The 15,905-nt window shown below is 34.1% G+C and overlaps 1 protein-coding gene across 8 annotated transcripts in view; it reads left to right on the top strand.

The window, feature by feature from the left end:
• GPCPD1 (glycerophosphocholine phosphodiesterase 1) overlaps positions 1–15,905 on the top strand; it is a 102,256-nt gene that overhangs the window by 31,098 nt on the left and 55,253 nt on the right. For all 8 annotated transcript variants that reach the window (XR_012486094.1, XR_012486093.1, XM_074287918.1 and 5 more), the window contains 4 exons: positions 5,411–5,534; positions 12,075–12,303; positions 13,622–13,784; positions 14,762–14,894. Coding sequence is in view for 6 of the 8 variants with exons in the window: in XM_074287918.1 (XP_074144019.1) it covers positions 5,411–5,534; positions 12,075–12,303; positions 13,622–13,784; positions 14,762–14,894 (649 nt within the window). In the remaining 2 variants the exon portion in view is untranslated. The remainder of the gene's footprint in view (positions 1–5,410; positions 5,535–12,074; positions 12,304–13,621; positions 13,785–14,761; positions 14,895–15,905) is intronic.

Below are 15,905 nucleotides of genomic sequence, written 5' to 3' on the forward strand. Positions count from 1 at the left end.
TTAAACTTTTTGTGTTAAAGCTTAGCTTCTTTTGAATTATATGCAAGTTAACATATATAATATATGCATCATACATATATATTATACACAAAATATACATGAAATTTAATTTGACAGGGTTTTTTGTAGAGAGATTTAATTATATGAATTTTTTTTTCTAATTTCTCCAAGTGTAGTGCATATGACATTATTACATTTTTGTTGTAATATTTTATTTTAGTTTTAAGTGGATAATTGCCCATTTGTTTTCTAGAATCAAACAAAACTTTGTGAGTAATTAAAAAGAAATTACTCCTGTGGATCTACTTTTTAAAGTTAAAAAGATTAATTTTAAATTAAAAGATAACATCTAATTGCTGTTATTTTACATTTTGATTTGAGAATAGCTCAAACAGTTTCTTAAGAATCTTTAAAAAGAAAACTTTCTTGAACATCAGACATTGGTGAAAAGTCTTAGTTCTAAAGTACTTGGCATTTTTACAAAAGAGCTTGCTGAATTTATGGTCTCTTTTCTTTTGCTATTAAATACTAAATTTATGAGAGTAAACAACTCTCAAAAGATGCTTTCTTATTGTAGATGCCATATGATCATGTGAACTGTATGGAGTAATATGAAATTATGCAGTTCAATTATAATTTATAGTTTATTATTTGTAATGCCTTATGTTTGAAGTGAGTAGTCTGAAATGTGAGGAGATATTTTGTGGAAGATTTGCTAGACCTACTCCCATCTTGGAACACAGACTTGAGTCTGCCAAGTTTAACCTATTTAATTTGTTAAGTATGTTGTGGTACAGAACAATGGATTGGAAATTGGGATACCTGAGTAGTTTTGAATGCCATTAAATAACCATATTATTGAGATAGAAGATACCCCAACAAGATTAGGGTCTCCAACTTGGTGTCACAGATTTGGTGAAGGCACTTGTATACTCAGTCTTCACATTAAGAGATAAAGATTTATTATAATTATAATGCCAATTGATGCAAGCTAAAGTTTCAAGGGAATCTAGCAAAGAGCTAAAAGAAAATAATTTTATAGGAAAGAGGTCAGTGATAATCTAATTTTATGACTTAGAGATATCATTGAAGCATATTACAGTAGGGTAGTTCCCATCTTTAGATTCTATGGCTTACTGACCTACAGATTGTTCTCTGACAGCCTGCATTGTTTATGGCACTTCCTTAGAGCTTCTCAGGAACTGCTACATTCTCACACCTCATTATTCCCCTCTTAAGCAATCCAAAACCCTAAATGCTTTTGGGGCTGAGGGAGAAAGCTCTCATCCTCTGGAGCTGCTTCAGGCTGACAAAGGGTGTAGATCTGCCCCTGCCTAATTAAATCCAGACTGAGGAGAAGAAACTTGAAAATGGTGGCAACAGCATCCATGGGGTGCTGAATCTTGTGATTAGATAGCTTTTGGTATTCAGGTTGGGAGGTTCATGGCCTGGAGTCTGAAAGATAGAATGCTAACAAGTATTGAGGGAGAAAACTGTATGGGCCTTAGACAAAGAAACTTTTTAGCCTTGGAAGCGTAGAAATTTAGCCGCCTCATTAACAGCTCTGAGATTCCCTACCTTACTCCCCAGAGAAACTGACAAAGAACTAAAAGCTTGTGCTTAAGAAATTTTTCTGTTGGAGTTTGCAATCCTTCTCTGGCCTTTGGCTTCATTGAGTACTGGTACTGGAATGCAGTGAGATCCCAGATAAAAGTAAGAGTGGTTCAGGGAGTCTTTGGTCCCAGACAGAGGAATCTACTTCCTCCAAGATTTCAGATGGAATATGGGAGGGCTTTGAGAGAAGCACAAAAAATTCACATGGAGGTCTGAGAAGAGAAAGTGAAGTCCCCAATTTTATGTCCTGTTAAATCACTCCTCAACAAGGGGGCAGGACAGAAGGAAATGATAAGAAAAAGAGTGAAGATCACCAAACTGACAAGGCAGAGGGAAGATCTCAAAAGAGTTCCTAAGTTTTCCTTCCAATTTCCACCACCCTATGAAGGGAGGGAGGACAGTTGGAGCTAGAGTATAAGGTCAGGACAGAATACAAGGCTTCCATAAATTCAAATAGTTACACTGAGTTCAGCCATCATGATAGAGTAATGGGGAGCCTGGCCAAACTCTGAGCACCATCTCTTCTGGTCCTGAGGAGACTAGAAGACAGGGTATTGGGAAGAGACAGCTCTATCCCTCTGCAAGCAGTCTCCCTTTCAGTGCCCCTCCTGTTTGCACTTATGGCACGGGGCCTGGGGATTCTTCCAAAGACACGGCCTTGACCATGGCAACTGAGGCGCAAACCCCCATGATTCCCAGATATGGAAGGAGTTAAAACTTGAGCCTCCTTTCTGATTCTCACCCTGGCTCTGCAGTTTTCCTCGTCTGCCATAGCTTGATCCCTATTATTAAAAACTCTAAAGGCGGTTTCCAACATTTTTGTCTGGGGAGTTTGAGGACCCATAGCTAATTTCTGCAGCTTCACCAAGTATCTGGGGCAGACTAATGAAATGCATGCTGAGGACAGTGATTCCACCCTGGGGAAGTGGGTCCAGGTTAGTGTATTTCTTTAAAGCCCTGAAATAAGACAGGATTTTCCATAGCTCCTTGGGTAACTTCTTTAAGTTTTTCATAATTAACCTGCTTCTTAATTCCCTTCTTCATGCCTTCAATGAGGCAGATTAGAAAATGATCCCTTCTCTCTCTGTCTCTGCTTCCCTCCTGATAATCCCACCCAGGGTCCCCGATTGGGACAGCAATAGCCCCTGGGGGTAGCTACCAGAGGAGGACTCAACCATATCATCCCCAAACTTCTGGGCTAGATCCCAGATTCTCTTTTTCTCCTCTATGGTGCAGCAAGAGGAGATAATGGTGTTAACATCTCTGCAGGTAAGATCAAATTGGAGGGAGATGACTTTAAAGCCCTCAGTATATCTAGTGGGGTCCTCAGAGTAATGTCCAAGTTTTTCCTTAATCTGGGAAAGGTCTGATATTGAAAAAGGTACATACACCCTGATTATTCCACCTCAAGAGTCTGCTACTTCACTCAATGGGCAGAGTTTAGAAGGGATGGCTGAATCTGGATCCTGAGGGAGAGAAAAAGGGATCCAGCTCCTAGTATGGGAGGGACTGAGGAGTGGGGGCTGGAAGGTTTCAGGGACTGAGGGTCCAGGGGACCTGTGGGAAGGGTACTGAGTTGAAGAAATATTGCTGGATCTTGATAGGGGGAGTGGTCCTAGAAGAGATTCTTGGGCTTCCTGAGAAGGATTACATGAGGGGACAAATGGGGGATCACATGTCCCTAGAGGAGTGAAAAGGAGCTGGTCCAAAATTCCCCTACAAGAGGTTATGGTAGAGGTGAACTGTCCCATCTTTGCCACAAGCTTTAGAATTGAAAGTCCTACAGGGCCCTGTCCCAGGGAGGGTGAAAAAATGGCAAAGATTCCTTAGTCAAGAAGAAACTTTGCTGAGAAATGACAAGAAATTCCAAGGTCAGGTATCCTTGATCAAAGAAAATTTGCAGTGTGTGGAGCTCCAATGACCCAGACAAGCCTTTCTAGGTGTCCCAGTGATACAATAGGGGTAAAAGGGAGCTTAACAAGGATGACATAAAATTTGGACTCCATTGGGTGCCAAAATGTTGAGGTGGAAGATAACAATATTAAGGTCCTCAAGTCCGTGTCACAAATTTGGCAAAAGAATTTGCATACTCAGTCTCCAAGTTAAGGGGCAGAGATTTATTATAATTGTAATGCCAATTGGAGTGGGCTAAAGTTCTACTAGGAATATAGTGAAGAGCCAAAAGTTAGAAGGTAAAGTTTAATAGGAAAAAAGACACTGATGTGTAATTTTATGGCTTAGAGGTATCATTGAGGAGTGGTTGGGATGGAGTAGTACCCATCCTTGGATTTTATGGCTTGACCAACAGATTGCTCTCTGACAGCCATCATTGTTTGTGGCACTTCCAAGGTTAGATAGCCTAAGATAGCCTAAGAGCTTCTCAGGAATTGCTACATTCTCATACCTCATCAATATACTGTTCCTTGTGCAAATCATTTCCACTTACCAGAGACTTAGTTCACCAGTAACTTAATAGATTGTATTAGAGAATCTCTTACATAATGTATACTGGTATTTAAAGATATTACTATAGCATTGCCACTGTGCCTCAGGAAATATTTGACTTGTAGCTGAAACTTTCTATATGTATTGTGTTCCCCTTTAGAACATGACCTTGCTCATACCCTCATCTACAAATGCTCTTAAAAGCATATTTTTTTCTCTTTTGCACCTTTGAACTCTCCCAAGATATCTTGAGGTTTACTGGCTAGATTTCTCTCTAAGCCCTGGCCTTAAACCAAAACCAATCTGATTTCAATCCACTAAACCCCATTTAGTCATTGTTTGGGTCCTGATTGATTCAGATTGAATGTAAGTAGCAGTCATTTCTGCTTTGGCTAGAAACCCTAAGGGTCTTCCGCTCCCAGAGTCATTTATTGATTTATTGATTGGTTGATTGATTGATAGGTTAAAGAGGATTCTTGAGAGGATTCTTTGCCTCAGTTGCTACCCAGCTTAATCACTAAATGGGTACTGCTTCAGTCAGAGAGACCTGTTGAAGACTTTAGCTTAAAAGGCTAAGGTCTCCCATTTCATCCAGGGCCATCTCCAGTAATCTTCTTCTATATCTTGCCACTAGACTCTGGAGGGGAAAGGGAGGCAGGTGACCTTACTTAGTACTCAAATCCAGTTCATTTGCATGTTATGGTATCAACTTCCTGATATCATGGTCTTTTCCAGTGAAGGACAAAACAACAACTAGAAAATATCTAGTTACAAGGATCTGGGGATTTAATTAGATGAATATATTAATACAGCTATACTATTTCTTCCCTTTGCTAAATACAATTTAAAGTTGATTTATTGATAGGTTGTATCAAAAACAGATGACATCCATTTGTCATGGGTTTTTTTTAGCTTTTAAATAAAAAAAAATTGTATTCATTTAAAATGGCTAAAAATAATTTAGATACTGAATGAAACAAGTTAACATCCATCTCTCACTTTTTAGCTCTTACATTTTATAATAGCACCCTTAGTATAATATAAATTAAATACCGTTAGCTATAAACATGTGTTTATTCTTGCTTTTTGGAAGAAGCTAATACATAGATATATGCCTATCCAATCTCAGTTGTTTTCAGATTGTTGTGTGTAGTTAATTAACTATGAAATTTGCATGTTTATTGATGTATCTTTTTTGATGTGAAGGTACCATACTTAAAACACAATCGTATATTTTAAATGATATTTACGTTATTACATCTGTGAATGCTTGTTGCATATCTCAGGTTGTTGCTATTTTTTTTTTTTTTTTTTAATGTAACAGTTACTATTCTCCATCTTACTTTGCTAGATGGTGTTGAAACTATCGATACTGGATGGCTGACATGTCAAACTGAAATAAGATTACGTCTACATTTTTCTTCAAGACCACCTGTTTTAATATCGAAGAAAAAATTTAAAAAATCTAGATTTAGGTAGGACCATATGTTTGTCATAAGGTACAAGAATTTATTATTGCATTTTATCCTTCTTTATAGAATTCAGACCAAAATAGCTTTTATAGTTGGTAATCTATTTTTTTTTTTTTTTTTTTTCTTTTTCTGAGGCTAGGGTTGTGACTTGCCCAGGGTCACACAGTTAGGAAGTGTTAAGTGTCTGAGACCAAATTTGAACTCAGGTCCTCCTGAATTCAAGGCTGGTGCTCTATCCACTGCGCCACCTAGCTGCCTCTGTAGTTGGTAATCTAAAATAATAATACTTAATTGTTGATAATATCATGTATTTGCTTCTTTTATCATATAATTTCCTAATCCATTTTATATCAAAGAAGATACTTGCGGTTTGGGTTTACTTTTACTTATACATTGTTGCCATCATATCATAGATAAATGACGCTGTGAACTAGAGAATGTGGAAGCTATAAATATTGTGTATGTATGTGCACATACATTTTGAGTCTAATCTTTATCTTGACTCTCTTTAAAATACTTAAATTACGTGTGTAATTATAATTTATATTGTAAAAATCAGTAGGAAATGTTAGTATTAGGATAATCTTTCATTATGAATTCTTTCATAGGAATCTTTGTCATTATAAGATCACATTATAAGATAATGTCAGTATTAAGCTTTTTGTTAGCATTTTGCAGTCCTGAGTAATAATTTTAAGAAATAGAACTGAAACTCCGCATATATCATCAAGTCAGAAGTAAATTTGTGCTTTTTTAAAAAAGTTGATAGTGAATACCCAAACTCTTCAGATGGGTAAACTTTCCTGAGAAATAATAGCCCTTATATATTTTAAATTCTGTACAACTTAGAAGTTTACACAAGTCATATGACAGTAAGGTACTGAAAGAAATAACTTTAAGGAACTTTCATTTTTATAATGCTACTCTTTCTTGACTATCAACTACTTTCAAAAGAATAACCTACAATTGATAAAAATGCTGGATGACTGACTTGCCAGACAGAAATAAAATTATGTCTAAATTATTTTAGAGGATTGTTAATCCTTTGTCTAATAATTTTTTAAAAATAAAAATTAGAAAGAGGCATTTCAGTTTCCATTTTTATCATTTAGTTATTCAATTGTTCTACGAAACACTATTGCTGAGTACATAGGGAAATGATACTATAGGGAAATATGTGTTTCTTTTAATCAGTAAGTATATAAAGATCAAAATTAGTATGGTTGCTTTAAAAACAACTATTTTGTTATTTTACCCTCTTTGTTGGGAAAGAAAATGATGTTGGTTTATGATAAAACATTTGAAGACTATACTTGTAAGATTTCTATCACAAAAATATACCCATAATATTTTAGTCATAGTGAATCAAAATAGTTTGCCCATTATATTTCTCTTTCTAAATCTTTGTAGAATTTTAAAATGTACTGTAATGGAATGGTTAAAAAGTTACAAGGGGATTCAAGAGATTTAGGTTTTAGTTCTGTTTATGACACTGTATTAAGGTAAGTTTCTTGACTTTATAAACCTTACTTCACTCATTTGTAAAATGAATTTCTGATTTAGATAATCTCTAGAAATTCTTTTTAGCTATAAAATGCTTAGTGAGGTAATTGTATGATTAAATTAAATTTAATTTAATTGTATGATTGTATGATTAAATTTAAGTCAGTTATTCTGTCTATACATTTTATAACACAAAGTAAATAAGTTAACTGCTTCTAAAGTAGTGACTTACTTGTTTTTTTTTTGTTTTTTGTTTTGTTTTTTTGAGGCTGGGGTCAAGTGACTTGCCCAGGATCACACAGCTAGGAAGTGTTAAGTGTCTGAGATCACATTTGAACTCGGATCCTCTTGAATTCAAGGCTGGTGCTGCTCTGTCCACTGCGCCACCTACCTGCCCCAGTAGTGACTTACTTGTGAGATTCCAAAGTAGAATAGAAAATAAAATAAGCTCTTGAGTTGCTTAGTTGTTCATAAACTTAGAATTTTTTTCTTACATTGAAATATAGAAAGTACACATTAATTAGAATCTTTAATGTAGAGGGCCAGTATTGACTAAATCCATGAATAGGAAGAATTCTGGTATTACTTGAGACCTGCTCTCTGTAATCTGTTGGACTCATAACTCCAGTGAAAGAGAGTATGAATCTGAAATGACTATTTAAGGCAAGGCGGAAGGTATGCTTTGCAATCTCCATTTATTAATCTGAGAGCCAGGGTTTATATACTCTTTAAGTTAGTCTTGCATTAACACTACCTATCTCCTGGTGATGCCATATATCATCCAGGGTTAATGCATAGACCATACTTGGACATTTTAGTTCCACCCTAACTAGCAATAACAAGATAGCTCTCATAACAGGGTTGTAAATAACAGTAAATATTGATAATAAGATATTTGTCAAAACAGAATTGTAAATAGCATAGTTGTTATGATGCCTTGTTCCAGACACATGCATTCTCCATCAAGATTATCCTAAATTTATTTTGAGTGTGTCCTTCTTTCATTATTAAGGGAGAGAGTGAGCCACTGTTTTGAGTTGAGCCCTTACATAGAGCAGATCTTAAGTAGTACCTGGTCTGGACTCTTTCTGTTTATGGACTTACTCAGTACTAACCCTGAATATACTGAAAATAGTGCACATGTTTCTATTCCTATTTTATAGGCCTACTCAACTGCCTCATGCTGGCTTAAAGATAATTTCTGAGTTCTTCAAGGCTATGCCAATGGTGGCATGTTCTGCCAAGTTAGAAAAGCTTAGAGATCATCACTGGTCATAGATGCTATTATCATATAAGGCCTAGGCTTACTAAATTTGGAGAGACCAAAAGATTAAGTCATAGCATATTGTCCATTAGAGCAAAGACACTTGGTAGTCTTTATTGGAAGTTGTACATTAGTAAAGTCATAGGTCTTGAGGAATTCTGGGAAGATGGCAGATTGGGTTAGTAAATTCAGATTTTCCCCACCAACAGAAGAAATTTGTGTCTCAGAGTAATCATAGATTTGTGAAAAATCAAGACTTCGGACAAAATAGAGGTTCTCCTGGTACAACCTGAGAAGATCTGAAGAAAGACCCCCGACTGGCTCCATACAAACACCTAGTAGGAACCCCTGGGGTTAGCTAGGTTTGGCTGGAGCCTCAGTAGGAACCATAGAAACTTTCATCTCCCAACTTGCAGAGTTGAGGTGGGGTCCTGAGTCTGGGAAACTCTGCTGATTAAGTCACCAGGCCCAGCTCTGTTACAGAGACATGGCCCTGGATAGGAAGAAGCCAGCATACTGGGTGAGTACAGAAGCAAAAGGACAAGAATGTTACTAGCCGTGGGTACTAGCAGAAGGATAGAATTTTGGGTTTAGGGTTCAAGGTCAAAGAATAGGACTGAAGTGAAGCTAGGGACACCATCTCCCCAGCATAGGATTAGAGGTATTTACACTAATACTTCTCATTTAAAAAAATAAAATAAATAAGAACCAGCAAAGAAAGAACCACCCATAGAAGTGTAACTGTAGTATAGGGAAGACTAATTTATCGTCAAAGCTGCTTTTACCACAAAAAGTAATGGTAAATTGCTCCCTGCCCAGAGAGAATTTGTAGAACTACTCAAAATCAAATGAGAGACATTAAGGAAAAGCTAACTATAATAAATAAGTAAATAGCTATCCATTATAAACAAGATTATTGGGGGGGGGGGAATGCTAATTAGTTAGAAAGAGATACAGTCTTAAAGACAAAAATAACTTTAAAAATTAGAACTGGGTAAGGGAAACCAGTGAAGTTGTAAGAGACCAAGAAATGAAAAAAACAATATATAGAAGATCAGGAGAATAAATCAAGAAGAGAAAATATAAGAATAATTGGACTACCTCAAAGGTGTGATCAAAAGAAGAATCTTGACACAACAATGCAAGAAATAATTCAAGAAAATTGCCTTGGAGTGATAGAACAGGAAAGTAGAAATAGAAAAAGATCCACTGATCACTATCTCAAAAGAGATCCTTTGTGGAAAACACAGGAATATTATTGCCAAATTTCAGAATCCCTGATCAAGAAACAAGAAAAAAAGTATGCTGTAGCAATAATTAGAATTGTAGAGAATTTATCAGCAGCCACAATAAAAGATTGCAGGCTCTAGAATTATGTATTGACCATCAAAAGAACCAGGCTTGAGGCCAAAAATATATCCAGCAGAATTATCCATCATGTTGAATAGAAAAAAATGGACATTCAAAAGACTTGTAGGTTTTTAGGATTTTCTTTAAACCAAACCCAAGCTCAATAGAAAATTTAACATATAAGAACCAGTATTAAAGATCAATTTCCAGGAATCTAACATGGACACGTTTGTTTTTGTTTTTGTTTTTATACAAGGAAATATACACCTATGTTTTAAGATTGACATAAGTAGTTGAGTAGCTTAGAAGAAAGATTGGGATAGAGTTGAGTATGATCTGATTCTTAAAAAGCAAAACCACCTAAAAAAATGTAAAGATAGTAAATCATGTTTTACAAATGAAGTATACAGGAAGAATAGAAACAGGCATTGGAGACGGGAGGACGGTTCATAGGTCTGAAAACCTACTCAAATTGGGATTGGGTTAAATAAGCAACATATGTTCCATGCAGAATATAGCACTCTCCAAAACCTATAAAGAAATAAGAGGTGAGGGAGGGGTGGAAATGGGAAGCAAAGGATGGGGGAAGAAGATGAGTAGAGGGAGGTTAAATAGCAAGGCAAGTTAAGGAACACAATTAAAGCAGAGTCAGCAAGGTCAGGAAAGAATCAGGAATAGAATTAAAAAAAAAACAAACAAAAAAAACCCCCAAAGCTAGTAACAATTGATCTTGGACAAAATCAGATTCAATTGAGAGAAATCTACAATATATCAGCCATACTAATATTGGTTTAGATGCCATGTTTACATATGGGTAAATGCATGTGTGTATAGATATGTACAAGTGAGTGGTTCTATGGGTGGATGTGAATGTGTGTGTGTGAGTGTGTATATATCTATGTATAAATAAGTATATCCTTAACTATAGCCTGCTTGGGGAAAATGGAATGAAAAAGGAAAAAGTAAAATTATAATTACAGAGAACAAAGAACCATCTACAAGGAAACACACAAACAAAAAAAGATGGGACACTCATGAAAATAATTTCTTTTACTACTATATATCTTTTCTTGAACTGGTAATAAATTGTTAGATATTTTGAATCCTCCTTGATATTTTGCTGGGCACATGCCAGTGTTGTGTTTTGTTTTGTTTTGTTTTGCTTTCCTTTGTTGTTTTTCTTTCTATATTTTAATAAAATAAATTTTAAAACAGAAAGTCAAAAGATTTTTTTCTATTCATTTTAGGCTAGGGATATATACTTTTCTGTTAAAATTGGTTGATATAACCAGGATTTAAATACATTGAGGTATAAACCTGGCCTAAAGTGAATTAGAAAATTTTTCTTATTGTTTCAGTTATTTACCATGCATTGAAAGTATTTTATTTTAATTCTCTTGAAAAGATTAATTTACATAGGAGTATAAAGAGTTAGGAAATTTCATTTTACATATCTTTTTCTCATTGGCCTGTTTGTGGGATTATACTTCTAAAAAGAGATCTCTTTGGAAAGAAAAAGATTGGTTATATGCTGTGAATTTAATTACAAGAATTGATTCATTGAAATTACTCAGCTTGTGAAGCATTGGTTTTTAAATGGTTATCATTGTATAAATAGTAGAAATCTAGTAAATTATACTTGTTTTTAAATATATCCCTAATGAGAAATTTTTTAAAAAGATTTTAGGTGAGTTCTGTGTTGGCACAAATTAGATGTAGAAAATTAATAAATAGTATAATTAAAAGAAGGCAAATTTTATTATATTGGCTTATTGTGTCAATTTTAATTAATCTAAAAATTATGCTTGATTCTGTTTTAAATCTATTCAGATTCAAGATTTTTTCAATCAAAACTTTTTTTGAGGTGACTAATTCAGAAAAGTGTCAAAAAACTAAAACTATTGAATTTTAATTCTTCAAACCCATGCCATTTGTTAAAATGATTGATAATCACTTTAGTCACCCAATCTCCTGTCATGTTTTAAAATACTGGATACCCACATATAAGTTTGTGTTGAATCTTTACACATATATACAGTCAAATTTATATAATTCTCAAAATGAAGTAATTATGTTAGTATGTCAACTAGAGTTTAGGGAGCCTGAAGCAGAATCAAAGTTAACATTGTAACAAATGATTTAGAAAAAATAACACAACAAAATCATCATTAAGATATTGTTGATCAAATTTATATTTAGAATCATGCTGTATGCTGTAAAACTATAGTTTATGGCTCATCTTCATTTAAGTATTCATGCAAGAGATGTACTATCTTGTTTATTTTAAAGGTTTAGTTAATATACATATTTTGAGATCATTTTGAGTGCTTTTAATTTTATATTCTGTTATATATATATAACATTTTGTATATGTTTTTTTATGCTAGATGAAATTTTTTTTTGACTTTCTTTTTTACGGTTTATAGGGTAAAGGTGACATTAGAAGGTCCAGAAGATGATGAAGATTGCTTATCTCCCATTATCCATCACAAAATGGCAAAAAACTTAGAAATATCCTTAGTAAGTGATACTGAATTCAAATGTCGACATTCTCAGCCAGAATGTGGTTACGGATTACAACCTGATCGATGGACAGAGTATCACATACAAACAATGGAACCAGATAATTTGGAATTACTCTTTGACTTTTTTGAAGTGAGTTATTTTAATTGTACCATCAGTGAGAACTCAGTGTTATTTGTAGGTATATGTGTTTTCAGAGTGTATATACCTTGTAATCCTAACATATATATGTTGTTTTGTTATTTTTTTAAATAAATTCTTAACTTTATATAACTGAAAAAGTCAGTATCATGTAAATTAATCTTTAGACACAAGTTATCATACATGTTATATTTAACTGTTATATTTCTTACATATGCATATAATTGTACCTCAAAGAGTGCAAACTCTTTGAGAGTAGTTATTTTTTCATTTCTATCCATTGAATATGCACAAAGTAGATACTTAATAAATGCCTATTGATAATTAATTTATTTCAGTTGATTTAAAGTGAATTAAGATGGTCCCAGCCTTTGTCAGGTAGATACCTATCTATCTAGAAAAATTTTTTCAAAGGCTTTTATAACCCTTCCCCCTCAAAGTCATTTACATTTTGTGTCCACAAAATCCAAGTGTGGTTTGTATATATTTCATACTATATATGTGGATTACAAATTTTCAAAAAGTAAATGGATTAAACATACAGGAAATAGATTCTACTGTCTATAATGTAACTAGGAGAAGAATTTTGGCATTAAAGGCCTACTTCTCCAAGCAAGTATTTATTAAATCAAATAATAAGAAAAATTGGTAACGTCAGAGTGATTGATTAGTTTAAAGAGAGAGCTCACATGATTTAGGGGCTCTGTGACTCAGAAATAAAATGAAATTTACCTCAGCTGATAAAATGCTCTTGCCCTGGTAGTCTACTCTTAGCAGTCTCTAAAGTACAAGGAACCAAGGTATGTTGTGGTGTGCTGGCTTTTGCCTAAGTACCTGTAGTTGTTGGACTTCTCCTTTATTTAATACGTACCTTACCTATTAACTATCTTTGTCCTTCTCTGTCTGCTAGTAAGAAGTTATATGTCCCTTAGTATTTACAATTAACACTGTATCATATTTCCTCAGGAGACAACATGAGACTACCTGGGTAGGGGATATTACAGTCATAAAATTTTTCTGTAAATTAATTACAGTGAATTTTAGTATGAGTTCAAGGTTATCAGCTGAATACAACTTACATAATTAGATGTTTGCAAGTAGTTTAATAGAACCTGAGATAAATAAAAATTAGTTTAAAGTATATTAGTCGTATTAATTTAGTTTTTTAAATTCATCTAAATAATACATTTACATTGACTGTTTTCTTCCCTTAAACCATTCAGAAGTTCAGAAATTGATATTGAACACTATCAAATTATAAAAAGTTTATATAAAATGAATTACTTGTTCTAATACTTAAATTTTTCAGGAAGATTTAAGTGAACCAGTTGTGCAGGGAGATGCACTTCCAGGACATGTTGGCACTGCTTGTCTGTTGTCCTCTACTATTGCTGAAAGTAGAAGAAGTGCAGGAATTCTCTCCCTTCCCATCATGAGCAGGATGTCAAGAAAAGCAATTGGCAAAGTTAGAGGTATTTCTGATGGCAAATCAGAGGTTATGTGAAGTTTTGCAATGTAAGCTAAAGTTACTATCCTTAATTATAATTTTAATTGACTTTAAATTATAGCATTAGAATAGATTGCAAAAATAATTCTTATTCCTTTTCATTGTCATTGTGGGTATATCTTTGTTTTTTGACTCTTAATTATATATCTAATGGGAACAGTGTGAGTGCCCATCTCTGTTCTGGTACCACTTTGTCATCTGATTTTGAGCAAGTCACTTAACTGTTGAAAAACAGTTCTCATCTGTAAAATGAAGCTAATGATAGCATCCATTTTATACTGGAAGACTTTCTCATGACAGGTAGTTGAGCATTGTGTAAATGTTATTAATAATCATTCATGTTATGCAGTGCATGAAACAGAAACTTGTCCTATCTAAAGATTTTTGTCAGTACTCCAGGAGATCCAAAACATTTCCCAGGTTATAGAGAGGTTCCTTGTGGATGGTGAGAGTCTCTAAATATTTTTGTTTGCTGGTCAAAGAATTCAGAACATTGCAGAACCTTTTGGAAAAGATCCATAACTATTCAAAAAATTTCACCTTATCCACATAGGAAAGGCATAGTACCTGAAGAATTCATATTGCAAGAATGATGACATACTTTTAGACAACATGTAGGGCTTGTCTGTCAGTGTGTATATATGAAAAATAAAATGCAAATGGAAAAGTTGGGTCAAGAATTAAACTTGAGGGAGATTTTTGGTCCTTTGATTTTGGGAAATTGCATACTGCCTTTAATAAGCTCAAATTGTGCCTGGAAGCAAGAGCTTATCTTTTAAATACCACATTTACATCAGTGGTGATATGTCTATGAGACATAGAACACAATAGACTCTCAAGAATTGAACATAATGGGGAAATATGTAATGTTTGTAAGTAGGATTCAATATATAAGTAATGAGAAATTCTCATTTTGCTTTTTCTTCTTTTTTTTCTTAAAAGTTGATTATATAATTATTAAGCCATTAGCTGGATACAGTTGTAATATGAAGTGTTCATTTTCAAAGTATTGGAATCCGAGATCACCTCTGGATGTTGGACATCGAGGTGCAGGAAACTCTACAACTACTACCAAGTAAGTTCTGTGTAAATTTATAATTATGAAACAAAAAAGTCACTTATGATAGTTGACGAAAAATTGAATTTTTTTCTATCTATCATAATTGTATGTTTAATTTTGCCTTTGTGTGATGGTTACAGGTTTATTTTGAAAGAAGCAAATAGATTTTTTAAAAGTATTTAAATTTTTTTTGTAGGATCTACTGCAAAGAATTTGAAATTTTATCAAAAATTTACAACAAGCACATTGAATTCCTTTTTGGCTCCCTTATCTTTAATAATGATCTCCTATCCTTTTTATCTCTTAAAATTTTTTCATATAGGAAATAGAAGGTTGGAGTTTTGAACAGATGATAGTTGGAAATACATTTGGGGACTCTCACTCAGACAGACAACTAGAACATTATTTTTGCGAAGGTTTTTGCAAACTGTTCCAGGGCAGAACTCATTTCTGCTCTACTTCCCTTAGTTTAAGTGAGAGATTTTATACACATACACACACACATGCATACATGCATATTGTATATGTGTGATCATCTTTATAAAGATATTAGACTGTATGGAACCTAATCATCAAGTATGATTGTAATATAGAACAGGGTTAGAGAATGTCCGGCCTGTGGGCTTTATAAGGCCAGCAGAATGACTTGCTAAGACAACTGCAGGTGATAATGAAGTGAAAATTAGGTATAAGACTCCCACTGTTTGAATTCTATAAGTTGATAATGTTATATGACTTGTGACTTATGTAAGAAATATCCAAATGTCCCTTGGCAGAATCTGTCAGGGATAGAAGGAGGCAAGAAGAGAACCCAGGTTAGAGTCTTGGGGGAATACACCTACAACTAGTGAGTTTGACTTTTTCCTGAAGGACCAGCAAAGGAGACTGACATAAGCACTTTTAGATATAAGCAGTAAGAGAACCAGCGAAAAGTGTCACAAACATTTCAAGAAGAAAGGATATCCAGGAAGGAAGGAATGGAATTTAAATGAATTTACATCAAAGATTTATTGCCTTTTAAAAATA

The sequence above is a fragment of the Sminthopsis crassicaudata genome, chromosome 2, assembly GCF_048593235.1.
Source record: "Sminthopsis crassicaudata isolate SCR6 chromosome 2, ASM4859323v1, whole genome shotgun sequence".
In the NCBI taxonomy this organism is placed as follows: domain Eukaryota; kingdom Metazoa; phylum Chordata; class Mammalia; order Dasyuromorphia; family Dasyuridae; genus Sminthopsis; species Sminthopsis crassicaudata.